We start from the raw sequence: 27,805 nt of genomic DNA, 5'->3' as shown, positions 1-27,805 counted from the left end.
AAACAATAAAAAAAAAAAAAAAAGAAGATTGAAAACTTTGTGATGTGAGACACTTTTAAATGAAAACACATTAAATTATTTACTGTGGTAAAATAAGTATTTAATGGAGAAACATTTAAAATTTAATTGACTGCTGAGATTATTGGGTGAATTATGTGAGGCACCCACACGATGTACAGATTTCTCTTGTAATTGGAAACACTCAGAAAAGCATTTTTATAAATCTATTTTGAAACAGACAAACAAACAAACAGATAATGCAAGGTTTGTTGTAAAACGTTCTACCATATTACACAAGTCACTGGAGAAAACTAAACCTGCATAATTTAGGGAGGAGGGAAAGATGAGAAGGGCAGTGTTTAAATCTGAGAGCTATGTCTGAAAGTTCTCTTCTCTTCTCTTCTCTTCTCTTCTCTTCTCTTCTCTTCTCTTCTCTTCTCTTCTCTTCTCTTCTCTTCTCTTCTCTTCTCTTCTCTTCTCTTCTCTTCTCTTCTCTTCTCTTCTCTTCTCTTCTCTTCTCTTCTCTTCTCTTCTCTTCTCTTCTCTTTTTTTTTTTTTTTTCTCTTCTCTCCTCCTTTTCATCTTATATTTACTATCTCTTCCCACATGGAGTCACCAGCCATGGCTTTCTTTGAATGGCAGAGTGGATTCCAAAGGGCACTGAACTGTCATGGAGAGATCCTGCTGGTCTCTGGTCTGGTCTCTGATAATTCCCCAGAGCAATCTCATTCCATGGGATTCAGCACATTTTTTTGTTCTTCCCCATGTGAAATGGCTCCCACCAGGTCACCACAGCAGTGCTTTACGAGTGGAAATCCTCCACCTCACAATTCCTCTGCAAAATGATGAGAAATCACATCAAGCTTTCCAAAACACGACTCTGTAGTCATGTACTGATGAAAAACCTTCTGGGAAGCACCAGCTGAGTCAGCCACTACATGATCCTTCCAGACTATTTCTAGTTTATTTATAACACTTGACCAAATATTGCTAATATTAGACATTGCCCAACAATGTCTCAAACTGCCACTCTGCTCCACCAGCCACACACATCCTTTTGCAGCCAATCACATTTGTGCATGTTTGTAAAAAACCAACAACTTCTCTGTGTTATTTTTGAATTGTTGTGAATTTATTTTGGATTTGCTGTGGAGCTGGAGTAGGGCGATAATAAATCTTTTCATCACAGCACAAATTTAATTGACGTTTCCATCTATTTAGGGATTTTTCAAAAGTGGGTTTTTTTTTAAAAAATACAGAATGTTTAATACAGTCACTTTTTTAAAAAAAGATAATTTTGGTGCACAGTTAAACTTATGATCTGTGCACAGTGTGAAAATGACACTATTCTAGAAATTCCCTTTTCTTTCTTTTATACCTCCATGGAAGACAACAAAAGGAAACCTCATTCTGAGCAATTAAAGGCTTTCAACTGCAATCACGTTGCAAATAGCCCAGCAACACGTACCACAAATGAAATTATTCCTCAGGACCCGAAGCAACAATGTGTTATTACCCTCAAAACGAGTGTATTGGAATAATTTGTAAATATGAGTGGGAATTCCAGATTTGTGGCAAAAAAAACCCCACCATGGCCCATGTCAAACACCTTCCAGAATTTCAGATATGTGATGTCCACACCCCTTCTCTTGTCCACACATGTAGAAGACCAACAACCTGGTCTGGTTGAAGATGTCCCTGCTTGTTGCAGGGGGATTGGACTGGATGGCCTTTAATGGTCCCTTCCAACCCAAACCATTCTATGATTCTATGATCTAGACTGAAATCTGCACCTCAGGATTTGAGATCTTTCCTTCAAGTCTTCTTGTCTGTCAAAAAGAAAAGATATTGCAAAATGTTGCCTCCCTTAATGTTAAAAAAAGCGCCACACTGGAGCTCTATAATCCACACTGAACTTTTCTGTTAAATTTAGTAATTAAGTTTAGTCTCAGCTGAGAATCAGTATGGCAGATTTCAGCCTGAAGTGAAAATAAATGGTTGAATTATAAATCCCTAAAAATAGAAATTCCGATTGCAATCACTGGCACAACCTTCATTTGGGCCCCTGTAGTATTATAAAAGACATTTAGTAAACAACAAGGTGGGTAATGATGCAGGGAGTGTTTTCATACAGCACTTAGAGACAACTCACTACACATAATTAGAGCATTACTGGAGTCATCAATGACTAGAACATCTGATAGAGAAATGTCACCTGCCTCAAAATATGGGAGTGATTCTGGCTGCTTTATGTGCAAAAGCTTTAAAAAGCAGAGAGAGAAGACGACAGAAACAAAGCTAATGACGGTTCGTGTCTTGTTGTTTTGAAGCAGCACAGAATCCCAGAACCACAGGATGTGCTGAGCTGGAAGGGACCCACAAGGATCATCCAGTCCAACCCTCAGCCCTGCACAGGACCATCCCCAAGAGTCACACCCTGTGCCTCAGAGGATCATCCAAACACTCCTTGAGCTCTGTCAGCCTTGGTGCTGTGACCTGGGGAGCCTGTGTGTCCAATCACCCTCTGGGGGAAGAACCTTTCCCTGACATCCAACCTAACCCTGCCCTGGCACAACTCCAGGCCATTCCCTGGGGTCCTGCCCCTGGTCCCCACAGAGCAGAGCTCAGGGCCTGCCCCTCCTCTGCCCCTGCCCAGGCAGCTGGAACTGCAGTGAGGTCTCCCCTCAGTCTCCTCTTCTCCAGCTGAACACACCAAGTGCCCTCAGTGTCCTCACACGGCTTCAAATCAAGGCCCTTCACCACCTTTGTTGTCCTCCCTTGGACTCTCATTTGGAAGTGAAATTGTTTATCCTCCAGTGTCATTTGCTGAGCTTTGTAACAAGCTCCTGTGGGGGTTAATAAACCAACCAAAGTGTTGTGTCCATCCATAAGGAAATGTCTTGGATTATATAAAGTCCGGGCTGCCTGGGATTGAAAGGTGAGCAATGGAAGTTGGACTCATTTCACCCCAGGCTGACCATCCACACAGTGACCATGTTTGTGCTGCTTGTGCATGAGCTGGAAAGCCTGGAGCTTCTACCACCAATCAATTCCAATACAGTTGGAAAAGCCTGTGTCAGCCTCTTGTCTTGGGCTGCTCTGGAGCTGCTCACCCAAAATGTGCTATTTATGGAGTTCCCTACACAGACAGCTGTGTCTGAGTGCTGAGATCAGCACAGCACCATTTCCATGGGTTTTCAATCATTCATGAAGGCAACAGGAACTCGGCAAGCAGAGGAGCATTGGTGATGTGGAACTACAACCCTCAGATAAATAACTCATTGAGTGAGTAGTGAATAGCTCCAGCTCTACAGGATCTTTGGCAGTAATGGCAGGACTCCAATTATTTGGGGTTTTGTTGGGGAAAAATGGCATTTTCTACCCTCAAAAAATAACTTACCAGTGGGGTTGGACTAGAGTATCTCCAGAGATCCCTTCCAACCCTAACTATGCTGTGGTTCTTCTTTTACACTTGGGAATATTCAGTGTGCACCCACAGGAATTTCTTCTTGCCCTAATTCTCTTCGGTATTTTCATTTATGACTTGGATGTAAAAATTTTAATGTCACAAAATATAAAAGAACTCAAACAAACAGAATGAAGATTACTGCAGGGAAGGGAGAAAAAAAAACATTCAGAAAGGTGAAATCCAGGTGGGCAGTAGCTTTCCATGCAGTGACACTTCAAGACTTACTGGAAGAGGGAGGATATGAAATATGAGCCAGGATTGTGAGTGCCACAAAAGAGATGTTTAAGAGATAATTTAAGAGATAATTAAGAAAGGTCAGGGATGAGCTGTAGGGGTTGGAGTACAGCATGGACACCTAACAGACCTCCAAAAAAACATGCCTTTTGTGAAAAAAGTTGAAAGATTTGATTTTGTTTAATATAAGAGATGACTGAGGGAGGCTGTTTCAGGGGCATAAACCACCAACCAGTTCTTGTCTGTTGACAATGAGGCAAAATGAGACCAACTCAATGGTAACAAGAGACATGTTAAGAATTCCCAATTGATCTTCCAGGATCTGTCTAGACAGACCAGACCTCCTCATTTCCAGTCCTGAGCACTGCCTTTGGCTGCTGCCACAGCAGGATGGTTGCCTAACTCGGTATTCAGAAGAATGTGTTTTTGCTTGGAGGCAACACAAGACCTGGGGCTGAACCATCTCTGGAGTCTCTTCCAGCTTTTCTTTTGGAGGATTTTATTTTTCTGACTCAGAGCATCAACCCCCCCATATTGTTCATTTATTGCTGTTGTGTGTCAGGCAGGAGTCACTTGGGAGAAGCAGCAGAAACCTCTTCTGAAGCACGACGTGTGTGATGACACATGGAAGTTCTGCAGCCTCTCCTGGCCTGGATTAGAAAGACACAATGGAAATACACCCTCTCTGTTTAGTCACTGGGAAACAAGTGGTTTCACAAGCCTGTGTTTTCCATTCTTCTTGTTATTTTCCCCCCTCAGGGTAGTTCTTTCCCTCTTCTAAAGGCTCATGTTACCATGGGAAACAGGACAGAAGCCAGTGGGGGCTGTTAGCCTGGGAGATCTGGAATGATGTCTGAAGGGAAAACATTTTCATTCCTAAGGTATCATTTTAAGGTGCTGCTCCAAAGCCCAATGTAGTCTATTCATTAGAGAAATGTGTAAGAGTTTGCTGATTACTCCTGTATTAACAAACTCCTGCAATGAGAACACAAAGGACACACCGAAGAACACAGAAATAGCTCCTTTGAAGACTGAAAGAGCTGAGTTTATTAACAGTGGAGAAAACCTTTGACTGAGTCAACACACAGCATTTTTCAAAGTGTTTGGTTCATGCAATTCAGAAGTCGATTCACTGTGAGAATATTTGTTCTGGACCTGTCAGGAATTTTTTGTAGGAGTAACAGCTCTCTTTGGAGAAGCCTCTGCTAAACACTACTGTCATTTCTGCTGCTTGTCAGGTGGGCTTTTAGCCCATCATTTTTTCTAAATGTGGAGATATATTCTTGTTCTGCCTTTAAAATTGACCAGGTATCCATAAGGAGGACTTGGGACTCACTCATAACCTGATGCTCAGCTGGTAATCTGCTAAACTACAACACAAACCATCAGTGAACACTGCTTTGTTTTCAATTTTGTATGAACAACCTTCAGAAAGCTTCACAACTGTGTAATGTATGCAAACATCTTTTAAGAGAGGCTGTTTCATCTTTTATTCTATTAATTCCTTTATCAAAGGGGAATAGGAGCCTATGGGTTTATTTACATTTTATCAGCAAGCAAAACATTGCAATCTGAAATAATCCCGAGCAGAAATCTGCCAATAACATTGGGAAAGCAGCTTTTCTTGCAGGTGTTAATGTGCTGAATCAGAAGTCAAGCCTCAGAAACAACTGAGAGAAAATAAAGATATTTGTAATGCCTGACACACCACAATTTTCATTTTTCCAAGAGGAACACTCTAAATCTTCCCTTAAAGTGTCTGTTTGAATTTGACTGAAGGTCAACATCTTCTCTGTGTAAAATGAAAAGTATCCAATTACCCTGTCCATCAGGGAGTTAACGTGAGGACAGTTAATGAGATCTGCAGAGAAACATGAATATTAAACAGTCCATATTGCACCACTCGTGTTGCTGCCCCGGGGATCTGATCCAAAGTCTGCTGGGATCAATTGGAGGATCAACACACTCAACCCAAAAGGGGGTTCAGCCCCATATACAGGGATGCTTTCTGGGCAGACTGAGAGTGAAGTGAAGGGTTGGAGGTGGCTGCACCAGCCCCGAGCACCATTCCCAGCCCAGACGAGCAGCTCCAGCCAGGATGTGTCCTCCTGGGCCACACCAGCTTTTCTGTAACACAAAACCAGTCCCCACCCATTTCTGTGTCTGCTGAATAATTGCAATCCATGCCTGTTTCTTCTGCCAGACTTCAAGGCAATTATAAGTGCAATTAGTATTACTGTGTAATAAACTATGGTAGAACACAGAGTTCTCCAATGTGCTGGGAATCTGTAGTTTAGAAAATATATATACCCAGCCTGACAGGGACAGCAGCATCAATTTAAAAGTGTAATTACCCTGAGACACCTCACGAGTTACCAGGTAATTCAAACCAGCAAAATGCACTTATCTGCCTCATATATACGTGCACATTTTCAGTTTAGATTTGGCCATTTCATATCCTGAATTAGACTTCATCTGTTTAACTGACTTCAAATATTCAATTACTTTTTGTTGATAAGAAACTCTCTAATTGAGTGGTAACATTAGAATGATCTAGGCAGGTGTCTAAATATCTCCCTGGAATGAGTTTTACACTGAAAAGATGAGGTTTTTGGTTGACTGTGGAATAATTTAAATTTCAGACTGAGATCGGGATCTTTATTTGCTGCAGGCAAAATATTTTGACTTATGTATCAGATTCCAAAATCATGGGATTCCTGAGGTTGGAAAAGACCTCCCAGACCATGGAGTTCCACCCTGTGCCCGATCCCCACCTTGTCACCCAGCCCAGAGCACTGAGTGCCATGGCCAGACTTTCCTTGGACACCTCCAGGGATGGGGACTCCAAACCTCCCTGGGCAGCCCCTTCCAATGCCTGACAGCCCTTCCCAGGAAGAAATTCCTTCTGATGTCCAACCTGAACTTCTCCTGGCTCAGCTTGAGGCCATTTCCATTCATCCTGTCCCTTGTTCCCTGGGAGCAGAGTCTGACCCACTCAGCTCCCCACTCCTGTCAGGGAGTTGCAGAGTGAGAAGATCCCCCCTGAGCCTCCTTAAAATAAACCCCAGCAATAGGAAAAAAAAGAAATCAAAGGGTGAAATCAGTAAAACAAAGAGGTTTTCAGTGAAACTGCCATTCCTCCTCCCCCAGGTGTCTGTGTTTGCACCTGCAGCTCCATCCTCCCTCTGGTTACCAACAGTGCAGGGAAAGCAGCCAGCCGAGATCCCACCTCTCCTGTGGCCATCCCAAGAGCAATGCCCTTGGGGATCAGAAAGTTTAAGGACCATCCCCCAAAGCCATGTTTCTGAGACTCACAGGTGGAGTCAATGCAGGCAGGCTGGGGAGGATGGAATAAACCCACGGGTGCCTTCCAAATTACAGTAAATCTCTGGGTGAACTCTGTCACTGGGGAATGGAGTGACCTTGGTTCACTGTAGCTTAATCCTCCTCTAATCCTCCCCTCTAAGGCAGGATTACAGTACAGTGAAGAGAGGAATTTCTCCTCCCAGAGGAGATTTTCCATACGGGAGTTTAACGGGGTTTAACTCTTGTGCTCACCCTGCAAGGGTGAAGTTGTGTCAGGGCAGGGTTAGGTTGGATATTGAGAAAAGGTTCCTCCCCAGAGGGTGGTTGGCACTGAACAGGCTCCCCAGGGCAGTGGGCACAGCACCAAGGCTGACAGAGCTCAAGGAGTGTTTGGATGATGCTCTCAGGCACAGGGTGTGACTCTTGGGGATGATCCTGTGCAGGGCTAAGGGTTGGACTCGATGATCCTTGTGGGTCCCTTCCAACTCATCACATCCTATGATTCTGTGAAGCTGTGGGAATGACTCCCCTCTTCTCCCCACTGGCACTGTCTTATTTTTCAAGAGGTCTATTGAAATTAATTGGACTACTGGTAGAACATGACATAACCTGCACCGCTGCTGTAAAATGTTTTATGTCCTGAATTCCATCCCAGAGTTAACTTTTTGCAGCTGATGGACTTGAATCTGTTTGTTGTTATTGCTGAAGAGTGATATCCCACTCAGGCTTTTCAGTGGATATGAAGAATGGGACAGACTCAGAGTGTGGAAGGTGCACAGAAAAATCATTTCAATTTTCTGATGGCTTAAGGCACCAGACCTACAGTCAGCTCACAACAAATCAGATGCCCCTCCTTAGGAAAGCCACTCTTTAGCAACACCAGTAATTTAGTGCTACCTAATGAGATATTGGATCATTAGAGAAATGTTTGTTTTGAAGGAACAACAGGAGCAATTAATTTGGTCTCACATCACGGAAGGTTGCAGCACATGCTCTTTTTGGGGAGAATAATGCATCACAAGGAGCTCCCAGGTCTCCTATGGTTGGAAACCACAGGGCTCGTGGAAGACTTGGAGTCATTTAAAGTTTTATATCACCCTTAAAAGCAATAACATAAATTGATTTAGGCCTTGACAGTATTCATGTAACAGTAAAACTTGGCAGAAACCTGTAGCCTATGTAGGAAAAAAATGCAGTATGTTGATTTCCCCACAATGATCTAATAAGCTTTAAAAGTTCTCAGTTTTAAATTGCTTTATTGTCTTGGTTCTTACCTTTACTACCAGAAGATTTTAGCTAAAGAATACATAAAGATCCCTGTATAAGAGTACAAGAAGTAAATATTTTTGATGCAAAGTTGGAATTGCTTTCAAGTAAAGAAAAAAACCTGCAAAGAGTTCAGTGGAGGGACTTACATGGATGAAGACCTGACCCAGTCCTCAGCCAATTCATCTTTCTGCTGAGGGCAAGGGGGATTAATTTAGGCCTAATGAGCTCTCAAGACAATTATGCCCATCTCATATGTTAAGAACAAACCTCAACCCTGACAGAAACCAAGATCTGTAATTGCCAACTTGGCTTTTGGTGTCACAGTCAGAGATCTGCTCTGCTCCTCATTAAGACTTTGCCCTTGTGGGGTAACAAGTAATCACAATTTAATTATTAATAAAAGGACTCTGAGAGATTTTAAGATCAGCATATCATAGAGTCATCACATGGTTTGGGTAGGAAAGTATCTTAAAGCTCATCTTATTCCACCCCTGCCATGGGCAGGGACACTTTCCACTGTCCCAGGTTGTTCCAAGCCCCATCCAACCTCGCCTTGGACTCTTCCAGGGATGGGGCAGCCACAGCTTCTCTGGGCAACCTGTGCCAGGGCCTCCCCACCCTCACAGGGTAGGATTTCTTCCCAATATCCCATCTAAGCCTTTAAAGTATTACCCCAGGCGTTCTGGATCTTTGACTTCGAATGTTAGACAGATTTCATCGACAGGTGAACTTTCATCCATGGATGGAAAGTTTTAATTCATCTCCAGGAGCACCTGCAGGTTTGCATCACCCCTCTGTTCTGAGTACACACTGCTGAAAGTTCTATTTCAAAACAGGAGCTCTGAGGGTTTCTCTTCCATTTTCCTATGCTTGTATGCATGTTAAAAGAAAAGAAAAGGTTGTTTCTCTTGCAGTGTTTCTACTGTGATATTGACATTCTGGAGAAATCAATAAAAGCTCTTCCACTGGTTGGCTGCACCAAAGCAATGGATGCTGATCTTTCCAGTAATTGAATTTTTGTTTCATTTGTGAAGGTAACAGAGCAGCTTCAAGAGGCTCCCCACAGTGTGAGAGGAACATGCTGATATGAGTGGGGAAAGGGAGTTCAACAAGCAGGAATTCCTGGGTGCCCTCCAACATGGGTATCCTACAACACAGCAAGCAACAAGCCCAGAACAACACCTTGAGCAAAACAGTAAATATTTCTTTGGATATTTTAAAAGAAAACCCATCTGTTCCTTTAAATATTCCCTGTGCTAAAGCTGGCAGCAGAATCCACTTTTTAAATGTGGGATGTGAGGACTTCAGGCTGGCTTCAGTGGGAATATGAATTCAGCCTTAATTGTGGATAAGGTGATGCTGTGTGATGGTGCTAAACACACAGGAGGAAATTAAAGGGTGCTTTTAATTTAAGGTGGAAAAATCAGCTTTTAAATAGGAGTGATGCAAGCACTCGTACGTCCCACGGGCCTGCTGCTATTTTCCCCACTGTATATTTCGGGGTCCTGAAAGAAGTAGGAAAAATTCCATTAAAGTGGAGAGTTTTCCCTCAGTGGCAGGAGCTTTGTGCCTGGAACAGCCTCTCTGCAGGAGGCTGTGCTGGATGGGCAATCCTCCTTCTTGGCTAAAGAATCTGGGAGGAGAAATATTGTGTAACCTGCAGATCCCATCCACTCCATACAGCTTCCAGTAGTGCTTCTGTTGCACATCAGAGAGGTTTATGTGACTATCTTATTACATTATTGTTATATTATTGTTTTATGGCTCAGTTCAAATGCTGCCATGTACAGCAAGTGCTATTTTTCTTCTTAATTTTAAAATGAAAAATGTATGGCTTCTGTTACAAATTAAAAAAAAATCATTGGGATTTAGTGCTAATAAAGTGAAAAGTGGAAGAAATGTAAGAAAACTGACTGGAAGCAGCTGGGAATTTGGAACTTTGGGGCCTCTGCTCCCAGGGAATAAGGGACAGGATGAGAGGAAACTGCTGCAAGTTGTGCCAGGGGAGCTTCAAGTTGGACACCAGAAGGAATTTCTTCCTGGAAAGTGTGGTCAGGCATTGGAAGGGGCTGCCCAGGGAGGTTTGGAGTCCCCATCCCTGGAGGTGTCCCAGGAAGGACAGGACGTGGCACTCAGTGCTCTGGGCTGGGAGACAAGGTGGGGATCAGGCACAGAGTGGACTTGATGATCCTGTAGGTCTTTTCCAGCCTAAATGATTCAGTGATAACTCAGGTTTGGTGGGTTACAAATATTCTCCTCAGGTCAAAGTTTGGGGCCCTGAAATTCCTCATGGCCTTAACTCATGACTGAAAGAGATTTAAAAAAAAAAAAAAATCCCATAAAACCTAAACAAAACAAACCACAAACCCAAAAAGCAGTAAGAAACCACATGAATCTGAAAAGGCAAATTCATTTTAAGGGATTTCAGTGCCTCAATTCAAATGATTTCACTAATAGCTTAAAAATAATCTGTTATGAAGCCTGGAGGTGTCTGAGCTGGGGTGGAGTCTGAGATGCTCACACCGGTTCATGAAGGTGGAAAATGTTAAATGTGCCTCATGTAGTGGCCACTTCTGTTGACCAAGACAATTAAGGTAAAAAGCATTAATTGCTTTATTATCATGCACTTCTATTTGACTAATGGAGCATATAGGTAATTAATTACTTTCTATTCTGAAAACATATTGACCTAAAATATCACATCTAGTTTAAAAACCTCAATATAATTCTTTCTGTGTAAAGCTCCAGTCAAAACCATTTATTAACCAGCTGGTGGCAGTGTTTTCATTAGGAAAAGATAAAAGTTATCCCACTGGTTTTCCAGAGAATCTACTCGTTCAGCTATTAAAGTGGAAGAATCTTCCTTGTTATTTGGTTTCCTTCATTAAAATTCGAAGAAAATCCGTACAAGACATAAAACCCCTCAGTCTCTGCTGCTTTTAACAGGTTATGGAATGTCAGGAGAGCGCAGAGATGTTTTATTGCCTTTTGTTGTTTCTGCTGTGTTAGAGGGCTCCTTGCTTTTCTCTGCAAGTTGGTTTAGATTTCAAACAGAGACGTTAGAAAGAAATAAAAACATGACAGATTCAATATTGGTTTCTGCCCACTAGTGGGTTTTGTGCTTGGAAAGAGAGGTTAGAAATTGCTTCTGGAAGGCAGGAGCACGGCAGTATTTCCTTGCTCTCCCCACGCTCCCAGTAATGGCATGTTCCCATCACTCTCCTGAATCTTAATTTAAACCAGCCTATAGCTGTGTGGAGGAGAGCTGCATCTCTCCTTATGGGATTTATTAAAAAGAGATAACAACTAATCAGCATTTATCAGGAATAACTTCAGAGAACACAGGCTGCCTTAGCTGGAAACACCTCTCACAATCCCACCCCTCTCCAGCTTCCAGCAGCGAGCCGTGACGTGTGATATTTACGGAGTTTTCCAGCCTGGAATAACAGGTACCAAGAATCCTGAGTGATAAGTGAAAGCTCCTCTGACCCCTCTGACTGAGAATAACATCACACTCCTACTCCAAGGACTCAAACACTCCTCCCCATATGTGACAGCTGGGCCATCTGCACCAGCTCCATCTGCTAACGGGCATCTTAAGCCTACACATATGTACCCAAAACTGATGCCAAGACGTGTTGGAACACCTCCTCTACGTCTGGGAAACACACCATGCTATAGCTAAAATGAAAGAAAAAAAAATAAAAAAAGAAAGAAAATGCTTATTATACTCCAGAAACACCTCCGGCATCTTGGGTGCAGAGCCAGCAGGGCCATTAACTGCAGATCCCAACTGTTGTATCCCCCCCCTCCCACCGCCCCTAAATTAGTGCAGGTGCAGGAGCTGCAGGGCTAATCCCTCCATGGCGGATATAATGAGCTTTAGGAAAGCCTCCTGACCCACCCTAAGTACCTGCACTGCAGTTTGGGGATGGCCAAGCCGTGTGGCAGCTCTCCAAGGCTGGCACTTCTCTCTCTTTTTAGCACCAGGAGGGCTCAGCTTGCTTTGGATTATCTGAGAACCACTGAAAAACAAGGAATAAACACCTATTAACTTCAAGAAATGTGCTGGTCTTTTAGAGCCAGACTGGTCTTTTAGAGTCCAAAGCCTTTGTGAATCCAGGAGATCTTTCCTCTAGGTTGTGCCACCGTTTTCATCGTGGATTTTCCTCTCCTTTCTTGCACAGAAACCCCAGTGCAAGGATTCCTGACATTAAAAATGCACATTCATAAATGGGAAAACCCAAACAAACCTGCACATGTCACTTCAAAAGTGGGAATGTGTCATTCAGCTTCACAGAAAGGTCGCAGTGACACTTAATTGCAATGGCTCTGAAGGTCCTGGTGGCTTCCAGGGTTGGGGAGACACAGGACATGGGATGTGGCAGCATCACTCATCTGACACCTAAAAGAGAGAGGAGCGGGGAGTCTGACAGCTGGCAGGAAATCTTCCTGGCTGTGACTTGTCAGGATTGATTGATTTCCACAGATCGCTTCATTTTTTATGACCTGGCATTTTCCGATGGAAAACTGTTTGGACGGTATTTCTGGCCAGACCATTTTCAAGCCCCTTTGGGGATTTTGTTTCATTCCCGGCCTTTTTCAATACTTGATGAGCAAACAATTCCTGCATAAATTGCAAATGTTTGGACTAAAATTTGCCCATGAAACCCCCTAGGATGCATGTTTCATTATTCCTTTGTCAAGTTAAAAAAACCCACGGTAAATATTTCTCAGCGAGTAAGTGATTGATGTTTCAATCATGTTTGAATTTGCATCCACCTTGGTGTTCTTCCCCTGTGTATATTCCTATGAGCTGGCTGAATGATCATAAAATTAAGCATTGCACTCTGGAGGGTTTGTGGAAACACGTTTCATGTTTATTCCCCAAACCCTTCTCTCCGTGGATAAGTAGAAGTGGGTGGGAAACCAGTGTGTGAAATCAGAAATGTCATAAACAACCCAGAAATCTGCTCCTGGTCAGCAATGGAAAACCAGCTCCAAAAAAATATGGTGGTGTAGAAATCACAGGAGGGCAGGAAAGATGTGTGTGTGTAAATAGAGCAGGACCTCACACCCAACTCATGCCCTGTGTTCAATAATCTTTGATTCATAATACAACTGTTGATCTTTCCTTTCTTTGGGGCATCCTTAGCATTTTTATAGTACATTTGTTGCAATAAAAAGTGGGAACAGATCCACTACATGTTTATTTTATAACCTCTGTGTTTTGACAACCAGTATATCATGAAGTATTTTATATTTAGAGTCTGCCTTTCCACGGAGAACAGAAACGGGTAAGGTTGGAAGGCATCACAGTGGATCATCAGGTCCAACCTCTCTGCTCAGCTTTTCTGACAACCACAAATTAACACTTGAAGTTGTTCCTGCTGATGATTCTATTTTTTTTTTTTTTTTCCTCCTGAAGTATCTTCTGCGAGAACAGAGGCAGCTGGAGGAGCTGACAGCAATGGGATGGTGCAACTTCACTGCTGTAAACATCAGAGTCACAGAACCACAGACTGGTTTGGGTTGGAAGGGACTTTAAAGACCATCTGGTTCCAAACCCTTGCCATGGACAGGGACACCTTCCACTAGAAGATTGCTCAGAGCCCCATCCAACCTGGTCTTGAAGAAACCTTCTGCTGGGCCCTGGTTAGTCTGAGTGACAACCCCTGCCCCCTAAATGACAACTCCTGTCCCACAGATGTGAGGTTATGCTGTTGCTGAGATGTTTTCACTGCCACAGTCCTCAAGGATCTGCTTCATCTCATGGCTTTCCTTGTGTGTTCAACACCAGAAACACCATGAGCCCTCTTTTCTTCTCTGCTCACTGCCCCACCGATGCTGCAGAGCAGCTCCAGGTTGTTCTGTGCCATCCAGTGCCTGCTGATTTTGCTGCTAAAATAAACCCATTTGTCCACGAGCCCTCACAGACTCACTCACACCAAACCTGCATCCTGTGAAAGGCAGCGAGGAAATGGCTGGAGCCTCATCTGGGGAGGATTTGCAAAACAAACAGCATTTGAGGCTCTGATTTTGCTTCTTCTGGGTCCTGCCATCTCAGCTGCACTTGATGCCTTTGAAATCCCCGAATTTTCAAACGTTCCTCTGCTTTTCTACTCAAAATGCTGTTTATCCAGAGCAGTTACAGCCAATCCTAACCACCCCCCGCTCCTTGCCTTGCCTTTCCAGTCCCCTCTCCTTGGTTTTGTTGACGTTAGAGGGCAGTCTTCCATTTTCCTGCCTTTTTTTTTTTTTCCCCAGCGTATTTTAACCAGCTCATCGCAACGTGCAGAACCACCGGCGCTTCGGGAGGCTGGGGGTGAGAGCAGAAACACGTTCCAAATGAAACAATACTATTTTCACTTCGGAAACTACTACAGTTCTGTGAATATCTTCTCTCAAACACGACATCTGCATGATTTTTGTACAGGTAGGAAGGCAGATTTAAAAAAAAAAAAGCAAAAAACAAAACCAAAACTAACACACACATTAACTATTTCACATTGCAACTGCTCCGTGATTTCTGAGCTGGAATTTGTGGGAATTAATGCAATGCAGCCCTTCCTTGACACTGCAGGGTATTAAACTAGAGAGGGTTAAAAGTGACTACTCGTTTTGTGATGAACATCTCTAAAATCCTACCATTTAAAATTCACTTTGAAATCAAAGATGAGCCAAAAAAAAAAATTAAAAAAAAAAAAAAAAGAAGTCAAAGACCAAAAGTTGCTTTAAAATGTGTAGGAAATGTGTTTCTGAATCAGAGACTAAGAAATGTCTCATAGTCATAAAACCATAAAGCATTCCAACATTCAAAGTGGTAATATTCATATATCAAAGCTGAGGTGCTGTTAGCTTCCAACTTTTTTAGGATGGGATTCATCTTTATGACAAAAATAATTATGGAATGCTAACCTCCAGCGATTTCAAGGGAAAAAAAGTACCACATCTCCCATCCCTAGCCCCACCAAATGAAAAAAGCTCAGCTCATGATCATGGCAATGAAGAAAAATCAAAATACAGAGATGCCATGGACTTTTATCTCTCTGGTAACTTTTTCTTGGGCAAGATGCAGTATAAAATACACCTCCAGAATATGGAAATTACTCAGAGATCCAGTTTTAGCCCCTCCTTTCTCCTCTGTAAATCTCCTCCATTGTGCCATCACATCATTCCCACAATTAGTTATTGTTTGCACTACTGTAGTGCTGACACACCACTTATTTGCTCTCAATTAATTTGCTCTTCCTGGATGCCACACAAATTCCAAGTGGGATGTGTCTACCAGCCCTGGGGGAGCAGAAAATCCCATCAATGGAACAAAGGAAGGGGAAAAAGGACAAGCTCAGAATTTTTGCATTCAAGACCCAAGTGCAGAAGTACTCAGTGACCTGCCCAAGGTGACACAGGAGGGGTGGGGAAGTTTCCTACCAAAAAAAAAAAAAAAAGGAGAAATGGGCCCATTTTTTAAATTGATTTTTTTTTCTTGCCAGGCTCCATGTCAGGTGTATGTGCTTTAATGGTATGAAACACATGGGAACCCTTCCAACCCAAGCCATTCTACAGTTCCATGATAACGAGGAAGAATTGATTTCTTTCAGGGTTTGCACAAAATAAAACTGCTCCATTTGCTGGAAACCCATTAAAAAAAAAAACATTGCCATAGATAAAAGGTACTGGTAACAGCTGAAAAGGAAGGTTCTGGTGCTGCCACAGACATAGGGGCATCAGGGGGGTTCATGTGGAAAAGGATGTGCCTTTGGGAATTCTTATGAAGTGAAATGCTGCCCTACAAGTGCCAGGACCTTCTCCCTGCCCCTGTCTGTGCTGCAGGGGAGGAGCTTTAATGAGCTACTGCAAATGGGGTGGTGATATCACAGAATGCCAGAATGGCTTGGGTTGGAAGGGACATAAAGAATTATCTCATTCCACCTCCCTGCCCTGAGCAGGGACACCTTCCACCAGCCCAGGATGATCCAAACCCCATCCAACCTGACCTTGGGCACTTCCAGGGATGGGGCAGCCACAGCTTCTCTGGGCAACCTGTGCCAGGGCCTGCCCACCCTCATAATGGATTGTTCCCCATTAAGGAACAACCATATCATATATTCCACCACTAATCCTGCAACCACTGAAACAAGCACTTTTCAACTAACTTCCCAAATGGAACTGCCTTCAGGCATGAGATCTTTAAAAATTCTGTTGCTTTTTTTAATGCTATATATGACTATATTAATCTAAAATACAAGGGATTTCACATAAACAAAAAGCTAAATAATTCAATAGGGCTTAGCAAAACATCACCCTAAGCCAGTGACCCAAACATCCAGTTTTTTAAGCCCACAGTATCTATGGGATCATTAATTAAGCAGCTACAGGTTCAGAGGTAGAGCCTGGGTGACAGGCAAACAGCACGAGGCAGGGATGAGAGCTTGCACTGTGCCAAAACACCTGCCTTCATCCTGAGAACACCGTGAAGAGAAATGTTAACTCACTTCCTCAACACAAGCACGTAAATGACACCTTATTTGTTGCTCATAAGGAGTGATCTGCAAAGTTCAAGTGCCCAAATATGCAAATTGGCACCACGCTTGACATGAGAGCAAAGCAGCACAGAGCTGAGCTGGCCCTGCTGCAGAGCTCATCCCCACACACCTCCCTCACGCTGGGAAAACGGGAAGTTCCAGCAGCGCATCACAAAGCACCTGGGCACCAGGAGCAATAGTTTGGTGGCAAAAGCTTGGAAAAAGGCCAGCTTGATACAAAAATAGAGAACCTGGTCGGCCTGTTCAAAGCTTCAGTGGCTTTAGTGGCTTTGAGTTGCATCTGTGTGATGGGGAGATTGTGCTCGGACACAGGAGCTTGCCCAGCTGCTGCAGGACAGGAACATCCATGAGGACGCTTCTTTCAGGAGCTGGACCCTTCCAGTGAATCCCTTCCAGCTCAGAATATTCTATGAGAAAGCCAGTGACATTATTGCAGGTCTTTGGAGAAAAGCAAATAAAGCATAAACCCAACCCACTTTTGCAAGTGGGAAAAGGAATTTGTTTTTTCATCTTTTTATAGCCCGTTCTACCCACATGGGTCATTTGTCTTCTTTCTTTTAAGGCTGTGTAAAGTAATCAACAGGATTTCTATGCATCAGTTAGCATAATTTATGAAGTCCAGCAATCAGAATGTGGCCTTAAATCACTCCATGAGCTCCTCCAGCCAATTTTCCTACATTGCCTCAAGTGGCTGTAATTATTAAATTTTATTGATTATTAAATTGACATGAGGGTGGGGAGGCCCTGGCACAGGTTGCCCAGAGAAGCTGTGGTTGCTCCATCCCTGGAAGTGTCCAAGGCCAGGTTGGATGGGGCTTGGAGCAACCTGGGCTAGTGGAAGGTGTCCCTGCCCATGGCTTCCTCCCATTGTGGCCACTCCATCCAGCACCAATTGCTGCCTAGCTGGGTGGATGACTTTACCATCCTTCCTGGCATGCCATGGTGTCTCATGCAACAATTATTTCTGCCATATTTTGCACATGAAAATGACTTTAAAACCAAGAAACATGAAGGCAAGTGGCGTTTCACGGGGTGCACTTGGCATGGCATCACCGAGAAGCACAAAATCTGCTCGTGACTGGGCTGCTCCCATCATCCAGGAACATAATGAGATCCACTTTCTCAACAGGAAGGAATAATTTGAAGACCTGACTAAAACTACAAAGCAGAACGACCAGCAGAGTCAAACACATCCCTTTGTCACAAGATGGGAACCCAAAGGTGGGCCTGTCCAAGAAGCCAGGTTCTTTAATCCAAAATATGTGGAAGTGTAGCAGAAGCCCTTATGCCTTCAAACCAGGAACATGTGAAATCTCTGACAATTCCTCAGAGTGGGGAAGGTCATCCCAGCTACCATTCAGTTGCTTTAAGAAAATCATCAATATAATCAGCGTGACAGTTCAAAATTAAGAGAACTAAAGTTATGACCTGAAAGGAGGTGCTTCCTGCCAAAGGAGGTGGCTCCCACCAAAATGTATCATGACCCTGTGTCTTCATTTACTAAAAAAGTATTCTAAAACAGTACTGTGGAGGATTACCAATGAAATAGTCAGTGAGAAAGAGCAATGGCAATGATTTTTTTTCCCCCAGGGGTCATTTTTATTTATATATAATCCCCCTTTCCCTTATGACTTGAGATCCATTTATTCTTTTAATTTAATTTATGATTTTTACTTGAAAATAAAAGGGAAAAAAGGCAACATCTGCAAATGTATAATCATCATCCTCTTGCTATTGTAGTTTTTAGAAAAAAGAAACAGCAAAGCAGAGGTGGGGGGAACTGGAATGACTCTGGAATGCTGACTCCTGTATTTACATCTCAGTGTTTAACGATAGATTTCCACAGTTCCTTCGGTTCATCCAAGTGTCACGCTGCTAATTAAGATGCTAATGAAGACACAGAGCTGACCACAGTGGCCTGGGCTCCTCGTGGAGCTCCAGCTCCACATTTGGCTGCGGTTTGGAAGCGCCAGTGGAGCTCCGGTGCCTGAACTGAGGCCTGGTGGGTTAGAGCAGACAGTGGGCACAAACCACAGGGATCAAGGGGGGTGTTTTGTGGGCAGAGGGATCTGTTGGAGCACAAAGATGCCGTGAGGGGCTCAAGGGTTGCCATAGAGATGCTCTGGGCTGGTTGGACAGGCCGAGAGTAGCGAACACAAAACGCTCCCCGTCGAAGGTCTGAGCCAAAACCACTGAGGGGCTCAGCCTCTCCTGGTTGCCTTCAGTGAGTTGTGGATGATACCTCGAGAGCAGCACTCAATAGCTTATTTCTTGTCACCCTTTTATGTCCCCCTGAAAGGAAGGATTGCAGGAGATGGGTCTCAGCTGATCAAGCTGCTAAGATATGCTCCATTTCCAGCATAATCAACCCGGTGACTTCAAATCCAGGAGGGCATTAGGAGGAAAAGTCCTTCTATCACCACAAAGGCAACAAAATTTCCCCTGGCTCTGGAGTGATGGCTGATGTACAGCTGTGTCATTTTTCCAGGGAAGAAAAGCTCCATCCACACTTTGGTTGTGCTCACCAACCATTTCGCACTGGGGTAGAACAATGAGCTCGGCTTGTTTTCTCAAAGAAAAATGTAAGTCCATAGTGTTTCGCTCTTAAAAATAAATTTAAATACACTGAAGCTCTCTGTCAGACTAATAAAAAGCGTATCTTTGACATTTTTTCAATCTTTTCCCAAACCCTTTAAACATTTAAGCAGACAGCTCATCAGTGACATATTGCATAAATGCTTCACTGTTAGAAGTAATTTTTCACGATGAATCTTTAAAGTGCCAGACTATCTGATAAGTTAAATTTTGATTTTCTTTCTATGACAAATGGTTAATAGTTGTCTCAGAGTCTTTCTGCACTATGATTTTTATCTCTATTTTATTAGGGTAATAATAACATCTAATATACTCTCTCATATCTGTCTTGTTCTTTCTTAAGGTCAAAATTATATCCAGAGCTAAAAGTAGCAAGACACTTCTTCCTTTCTCCCTCTCAGTATTTTAAGGTAATAAATTACCATTTACAGGCAAATAATAGCAAATTAGGAAATCTCAGTGTGATATATATACACTTTAATATGTGCTTGGTAATCAGAAAACCAAGTATTGGTATGTCATTACAACAAGGAATTTTCAGCCTTGCAAGTTAATTAGATGCTATTACATCAGGCTATTTAATTGCCTTTCTTGCCAATAATCTGTGAAGAAGAAAAAAAATGTTAATTCCTCTTCTTCTCTCCGGGCAGATTTTGCTCGTTCATGTTTTATTGGACTTGTTCTTCTGAGTTTCACCTACTGGGAACCTCAGCTGCCTCCTTCAGAGGCACACATCATTTTTAGGGAGCAGAGAAGCAGCGGGAAACAGGTAATAACAGATCCAGCTCTTTGCAAGGAGCCATTCCAGGTGTGGGGACGGGATGGGGATGCAGCTCCCACAGCCACGAGGCAGCTTCATCCCAACCCCAGGGCTCAGGACAGAGGGGCTGCTCAGAGCAGTGATTGCTGCAGCTCAGTGATGGCTCTCACAGCCCAAAGACAGGAACTCTTTAGTGGAAGTTTATGTCCACACCTCTCTCCCAGCCCCTCCAGCTGTGGAAACCACTCTTCTCTGCCCCAACCTCTCCAAAGCCCTTCCCAAATCCATCAGTCATGACACTGCTTACTCAAGATGGCTTGATGGAGACAGTTTCTTATTTTTCAGTAGAAGAAACTGAGTATAAATTGTTTGTCTGAGGTCACAGACTGAATTGTTATCAAAGGCCAAGACTGGCCAGGGCATTCCCAACTTCCTGATTTGCTCCTTAATCCCTAGACAAAGCATTATTCTTCCCACCCTCTAAACTCTTTTATCTTCTCTCTTTCTTTTAAGTTAACCAAGAAAAACAGTCAAGAAAGTCAACAAAATATCTTTTCACAGTGTCATGAATCCCTGTTCTCCAGAAAGGAACGTAATTCCTGGCAGCACATTAATTATGCTGTAGGTTGGCATCCCTATAGCTGGTCCTATGTCCTCTTTTTACTGAGAAAAAAAGAGACATCTTATGCCATTTTTCCCATTCCTGTCAGCATAAAAATTAATGTGCTCAGCGATGGCACCCTCAGATCCTTATTTTCTGACAGAGATCACTGAGGTTACTCTCTGTTCTTTCCAAAATAAAGCCACCTTTAAAGTTCAGGGAAGAGTTCAGCATTTCATCAGAGGCAGCCCTGAGTTTTCAGTGGGTGGTGATGGCAAGATCAGCCCAGCAGTGACAGAACCACTCCTGCAAGTCAGCTGCATAATCTACATTTCCCAGGCTCGCTCAGTGTGATTTAGGTGAGTACAAGACTTATGGCTCTTGGTGGCCTCCTCCTGCCATCTTTTTGTCTGTGCAGGTCCCTCAAGGTGGAGTGGCTTGTCAGGGAACGGCTAAATCATAAATAATGAGCTTTTTCCTGCAGCCAAGAAGCTGGTTTTTTTTTTTCCTGCAGCCCATCCTTTCAATAAAAGGGGATGAAGGTCTGTGCAAGCAGGATCCTGGCTCTGCATCCCTTCCCTGCTCCAAGGCAAATGCCAAACACTAAACGAGTTACTTTCATCCTGCACAATAAACAAAAGGGAAGAGGCTGATTTTCCAAGCTCCACACAGAGCTCTGTTGACTTCCAGACAACCTTGCTCGTCCCAAGTTACCCAGGCAGGAACAGAATTTAGTTATGTAGAAAAACGTTAACAAAAAATGGATGTGAAAGCCCAAGAAAAAGGTATATCTGAATTTGTTCCCATTTTTTTTATATCCTGAAAATTAAGCTGGAGGGGGATATGAGCTGCAAGGAGCAGGACAGAGCCATGACAAGGAGGCTGCACTGTGGCAAAACATCTCCACCCCCACGGCTGTGCACAGGTGAAGAACAGAATCATGGAATCACAGGATCCCAGAATGCTTTGAGTTGGAAGGGATCTTAAAGATCACCCAGTTCCACTCCCTGCCATGGGCAGGGACACCTTCCACTAGCCCAGGTTGCTCCAAGCCCTGTCCAACTTGACCTTGGACACTCCCAGGGATGGGGCAGCCACAGCTTCTTGGGCAGTTCTGGAGAGACCTGGGTGCTGTTGGAGTTGGAAAATTGTATTTGCAAGAGACTGCTGTGGCCAAAATCACGGCAGCCAAGAGCGAAACAGGACAAATGTCCTGCTGCAGTGGAACTTCTCGTGTCACTGCTCTTGCCCTGCTCATCTGACAGTACAGGAGACAGAGTTCATGAGAATAACAAATATCTGACATTTTCCTTATAAATGTTTAATGTTTTCTAGGAGACACTCGACAAAGAGACGCAAGAGCTAAGCAACCTAGAGACCAGCACTATCCCAGAGGAGCCCAAGTGTTTAAGCAGCTCTAAAAAAATATGAAGCATTGAACTTTTCAGCTTGGACAAACACAGACAGAAGTGTGTTTGATCTTCCTGAACCAGCCAGGAATCACCCAGAAACCTGATATCCCACCAAAAGAGCTCCACTATCGCGTCACTTTTCCCCACGGGCTCAGAGGTGCAAAACACAGGATTGGGCACCATGGAGGTGACGATGCCAGACCACCTTTTTGTAGGGTTGATAATGATCTCCTGGGTTATGATCTTTAAGAGGAAAATATTAGAAAACATCCAACTATTGATTTATTATTAGCTCTGAATGCAAAAGGAACTGCATGGACACTGCACATTTCAAGCCGGCGCCACAGCACTTGGAGGAAACAGCCACAAGGTAGAACTCACACATATGTAACTCAGCAGATGACCTTTCCTACACCCTGCATTTACCTATTTTCAGATAAAATTACCTTTTTCCTTTTTCTTTCTTTTTCTTTTTTTTTTGTAAACAGGAAATTTAAAAAAAAAAATCCCCCATTCGGCACATTTCGTCAGCTGTGTGTTGCCTACCTAAGTCAATTAACAGAGGCACAGGGAGCAGTGCCTTACAGTGATTTCCCAGGACTCCTCTGGAAATGAGCTGACACATCTCCAGAGATTATTCCCCACTAAAGTAATTTTAAATAACTATATTAAAAAGCCAGTGGAAGTTGCAAGTAGGGCCTGATTCTGCCTCTCATCGCTGGCCCTTCGTATCTTTGGAAATCTGAAACGAAATGTACTTTAAATGTGTATTAAAACTGCCAGAGCAGTTGCCTTCAGGCAAATGCGATGTGGGACAGGAAAGCACAGGAATGCCCTGTGTTTGTCTCCATGGCAGAGAGGAGGGATTTTGGGAATAATATCCTCTGTCCTCCCCACAGGCTGCGAACGCACATCTACTCACAGCACAGGATTACCTTTGTATTAATCAAAAGCAGCTTGATTAAATCTGCACCTTTACAAAGAAGGGGAATTAAACCAACTGAAAACATTCATTCCAGGACAAAACTTTATGACAGACACTGCAACTTTGGGAACAAAGCCCTTCCCGAGCAATCCCACCTGCTCCGCTCGGCTCGTGCGCTCGGGAACAAACACCCGGTTACATGCTGAGGACACGGGTTGGTCTGATCCTAGAAGAGCATCAAAATAAAACCCTTTAAGCACAAAGTTAAACACCAGATGTCAAAAGGGGCAGGGGGGGCTGTGGTCTGGGGCACTTGCTCATGACTTTGCTCTTCGGAAGGAAGTTTTTTTAATTCCCGATCCGACGCCGTTGCGGAAGGACCTTTTGTCGAGAGGCGTCTCCGGGTGAGGCTTTAAAAGAGCCAGTTCTTCATCCCTGCCCACCTTGGCTAAGCAGCTACTCAGCAGGATCAGGCAATAATCAGGTTTTCCATACAGCTGGCAATTCAAATAAAAAGGATTGTTGCTCTGGAGATTAAAAAAACAAGCGAACAAGGGAAAAAAAAAAAAAAAAGACAAGACAAGGTAAAATTATAGATTCGTGTATTTGCCAGGGCTTGTTCACTATAAAAAAGCAGAGTAGAAACACAAAAACAATTTATTGTTTATGACAAAGATGAACTGTTATTTGCTAAGGATTTCTCATACTGAAAATCAGATTTTTTTTTTTTTTCATCGTTTTCCAGAAATCTTCACTGCATTTCTGGTATAAAATACTGACACAATTATGCTCACAGTATGATATGAATTGTTTTCTGTGATGGTGACCAGTTGTGACATGTGACACAGTTTCCCTGGAATAGCATCCGTGTTTATTGCTGTAAAATGAGACTTTTTTTTCAGTGAACAATGAAATAGAATCTTGTTGTAACTTGTGTGAAGTTATGTAGCTTAAATGACAGGTAAGAGAAAACAAAAATACCTGTAAAGCAGAAATCTGGGAGAGGAAGATTTCCACTAGGTCTGAGTGGTTATGGTAGTAGCAAAGTTTAATAATGAAAATAGAGTAATAGGAATTTTAAAAATTCTGGATGAAAATCCATGTAGGTTTCTGGACACATTCCTTCCACCTGCACTTTACAGGATAAAAATGCAAACTGCCTAAAAACTTTTACAGATTTGAACTGCCCTTACATTAAACTGCACTTGGATTATCACTGAATTATAAAATCCAAACATTTCCTGGCATGCCTATAGCTGCTGTGTGCATCTTTCACCATACCCTGATTTCCCAGCTGCTTGATTATCTATCTATCTATTATCTATTCCATCTCTAAAATTTCCTTCACTGAAATAAAATTTAGATTTACTAGTTTTAATTCAGTATCCTATTGCTTTTATTTAATACTCTTTAGTACTTTATATTTTTTTTGTTTGTTTCATGATTCTTAACAAGCAAGAGCAAATCCCAGCCCCTTCTGCCCTTCTGATGAGGGGTTTCCCCAGACTGAATTTTCTCCCTAACAAGAAGAAACACTTTTTTTACAAAAAAAAAAACCCAAAACCAACAAAACCCAGGCACAGAGAAATTCCCCTTTGAATTTTTAGCTGCTACCTCCCTAGACTTCCCTTACTGAGGAAATGACTTGTTACCTTGAAATGGACTAAATAAACTCAATAAATTGCAATAACTAAACTCAATTTTACCTATGACATCACTGCCACACAGAGATCCATTAGGAAAAGTGGCTGCTCAGATCAAGCTGTGCCCAAGCTATCCACGATCAGAAATGAAAGATGATTCAGCATTTACAGAAGTAAAAGAGAGAGAGGAGCCAGGCAATGGATACTTTAAGGATAACAGGGATTTCACATCCATAAAATAACCACTAGCCAGAAATTCTGATAACAGCAGATCACCCTAATGAAAAGATAATGGGGCAAAACACACCAGAGGAAACACAGAAATATGAGCTGTGGCTCCTGGAGCTGATTTACAGCCATAAAATACAGGGATCTAAGGAAGGCTTCGTCCAAAGGAGGGAAATTGGTCATCATTAGAAATAAAATATCTCATTCCACGTTGGGAAAGTCTTAGGTAGTGTCTGGGTGGCTTGGCCAGCAATGGAAAGGATATTAATATTATTTAACTGAGCTGCTCCCTTCAGCTTTACAGGCTGTTCTACTTTCTCTCATAGTTCAGTCAAATTTCCACTCCTATGAAATAATTCTCCACAGCTTCATATAAGAATTTCAACTTTCCCTATCCACTGACAGATAAATTAATTGGTTTATAAATAAGCTGTCAATAAGTGAAATTAACACATGTATCTAATTGTACCTATTTCATGTAGGCGAGGAATTTAGAAGAAATGAAGAGATTTATGTTTTTTTTTGTCTTCCATACAATATTTCAGCTCCCCACACTCCACATTAATTATGCACTGGATTTCTCACATGATTATTTTAGAGGCTTGCATATTTTATTAATAACTAAAGCAAAAATTGGGTTATACTCCAGGGAAATTAGGTAATGATAATTAACCAATAGCTTTAATACAAGGAACTTCTTTCATTTCATAGAAGAAAACAACAACAAAGAAGCACTCAAACCAACAAAACTAATTTAAATAAAACAGCAATTTAAAATACATGAAGCATCTCATCTTGAAGTAAGCAGGGAGTGGCACTTACCATGGAAGGGCCAACTGGGTAACCCGAGCACACGAATGTCACTGAGATCCAAAGAAGGAAAACAAAGTTTAGCCTGCATAGACTTCAAAGAAAAGAGGAGATTAATTAAAATTTGAACTGAAATCAAGCAAAACTACGTGAATGCAGAGAACAACACCGAAACCCAGCATATTTTCTCCATAAACCAAGTAACCAGCAGTGTCTTTACCTGCTCATTTTTCACTCAGGAGAGTGCGTGTATGTACATGCAGTTCTGCTACCAAATTCCTCGCACATCCCTTCAGTTCTTTCTTAGATGACCATTTTATACCAGAGTTCAGGAGTGAAAATGTCATCAAAGCTGATTTTATTATGACTAATTGGCCCTTGTTTGGCCTTTTCTTCTTGTTAAATGGGAAAATGGCAAGAACACACGTTCAGCTGCCATTACAAAACCACCGAGCGATTTCATTTAAAGTGTCCCATTAAATGTCTCTCAGGAGGGTTTATTGGTACGTCTGGACCATCACAGCAAACCTGGGCAAAGGTCTAAGGATTTCAAAAATACATTTCAAGAGTTTGTTGCCACTTCCAATAGATCAGGTTAAGACCTTGGAAAGCCTGGCAGCGAGGGAGAAGCACTAAAACTGCACTTCGAGTGGAAAGTTCCTCAAAGAATCTTATTACACTCAGAGCAGCCACAATACAGAACAATATCTATCTATCTGTCTTCTTCTTCTCCCTTTTTAAAATTTACATGCTTGGTTTTTAATGCACCCCAATTTTAAAAGTGTTTTTCTTTTAACTGAAGTCCTGTGGACACTTATTTCTGTTACATGCAGACATATCTCAGCTGACATTAAGTTTATTCAATCAAATCTGCTGGAGGATTAATGTATGGCTTTAATTTCCAATGCAGCAAATGCTTGCTGCCTGAGAGCATAATTTGTTGCTGCAATAGATTTAATTGTGTGACATTTTAGGGGCTGTGTGGTTTATCTGTACAGAGTCAGCCTCCTGATGTAGATGCACCTAATTCCAGGAGGCAGATTGCTGGAAGACCTTCAGGTGAGACTGGGAGAAAGGTATGTAAGGGCCTTTAAGAGTTTTTATAGAAAAATTCATAATGGGATCCCAGATTGTGACTGACAATTTGTTCCTCACTGTCCACGGTGGTGCTGATCATGTCAGTGGTTGAGATAATCCAGTGACTCCAGACTTTTAACAAGGATGTGCTTGTAGTTGCTGGTGAAATACTTCAGGATCCTTCAGGACCAGCAGGGCTATAGAAATAGGGATAAATTAGCCTCACCTAAACCCTGCAGTCTGCAATCCCTTAAGAAAACCTGACAGGAGAACATTTCACTATTTGCATATTCAGTCTGTGTCCCCTTATTCACAGAGAAAATCCTCTGGTTTGAATCGAACCTCCCGTTCCCACTCTACGGGACCTCCAGCTCCAAGGATAAGAGGATTAGTCCGTGTTTCTGCTGCAAAGAAAAGCCCTTTGGGTCAGATTCCGCTCTGTGTCAGCTTTCACTGCATCTGCATTTAGTATAACTCCATTTTCATACAAAACTAACCTTCACACAACTCTTTGTGAAGATGAGGGACAGGAACAGGCTTGTGATAAAAGTTCAGGATTTCCATGTTCAGCCTTAGACTCTCCAGGTGAACTTTGGTGCGTTACTAACTCAGTTTTATCATGAGTTGTTTGACCTCCTGGTGACCCTCCACTGTGCCTGCTCAGCACCTCCTATGCTCAGCTTTATCACATCCCTCTAAAAGAGAGGATTTGGCCACATTTCTGGCTCACAAACTTTGGACATGAGAGACTCTCCATGGGCACCTTCAGCATGAGCTGGTGACGGGGGGACAACCAAGTGAGGCCACCAAGCAGCTCCCAGGAGGTTCCAGGGAGACCTCAGAAAGGATGAAGCTTTGTAGAACCTGGAGCAAAGCAGCAGGTTATGGAAACTTCAAACATCATGGGAAGAGAGTTCCTGTGTGACT

The 27,805-nt window shown here is 42.7% G+C and overlaps 1 protein-coding gene across 1 annotated transcript; it reads right to left on the bottom strand.

Annotated features, from left to right (window-relative positions):
* NPS (neuropeptide S) lies at window positions 1–25,897 on the bottom strand (the record flags this gene model as incomplete). The annotated part of the gene is made up of 5 exons (XM_050305394.1): window positions 1–835; window positions 12,192–12,303; window positions 12,532–12,683; window positions 23,276–23,647; window positions 25,814–25,897. Coding segments are annotated over 2 exons (294 nt in total), but the record flags the coding sequence as incomplete, so codon positions are not given.
* Between the last annotated feature and the right edge of the window lie 1,908 nt (window positions 25,898–27,805).

This window comes from Myiozetetes cayanensis, unplaced genomic scaffold (genome assembly GCF_022539395.1).
Source record: "Myiozetetes cayanensis isolate MyiCay16 unplaced genomic scaffold, myiCay2020 scf10, whole genome shotgun sequence".
Lineage (NCBI taxonomy): Eukaryota > Metazoa > Chordata > Aves > Passeriformes > Tyrannidae > Myiozetetes > Myiozetetes cayanensis.
This window is presented reverse-complemented; position numbering and strand designations above follow the sequence as displayed.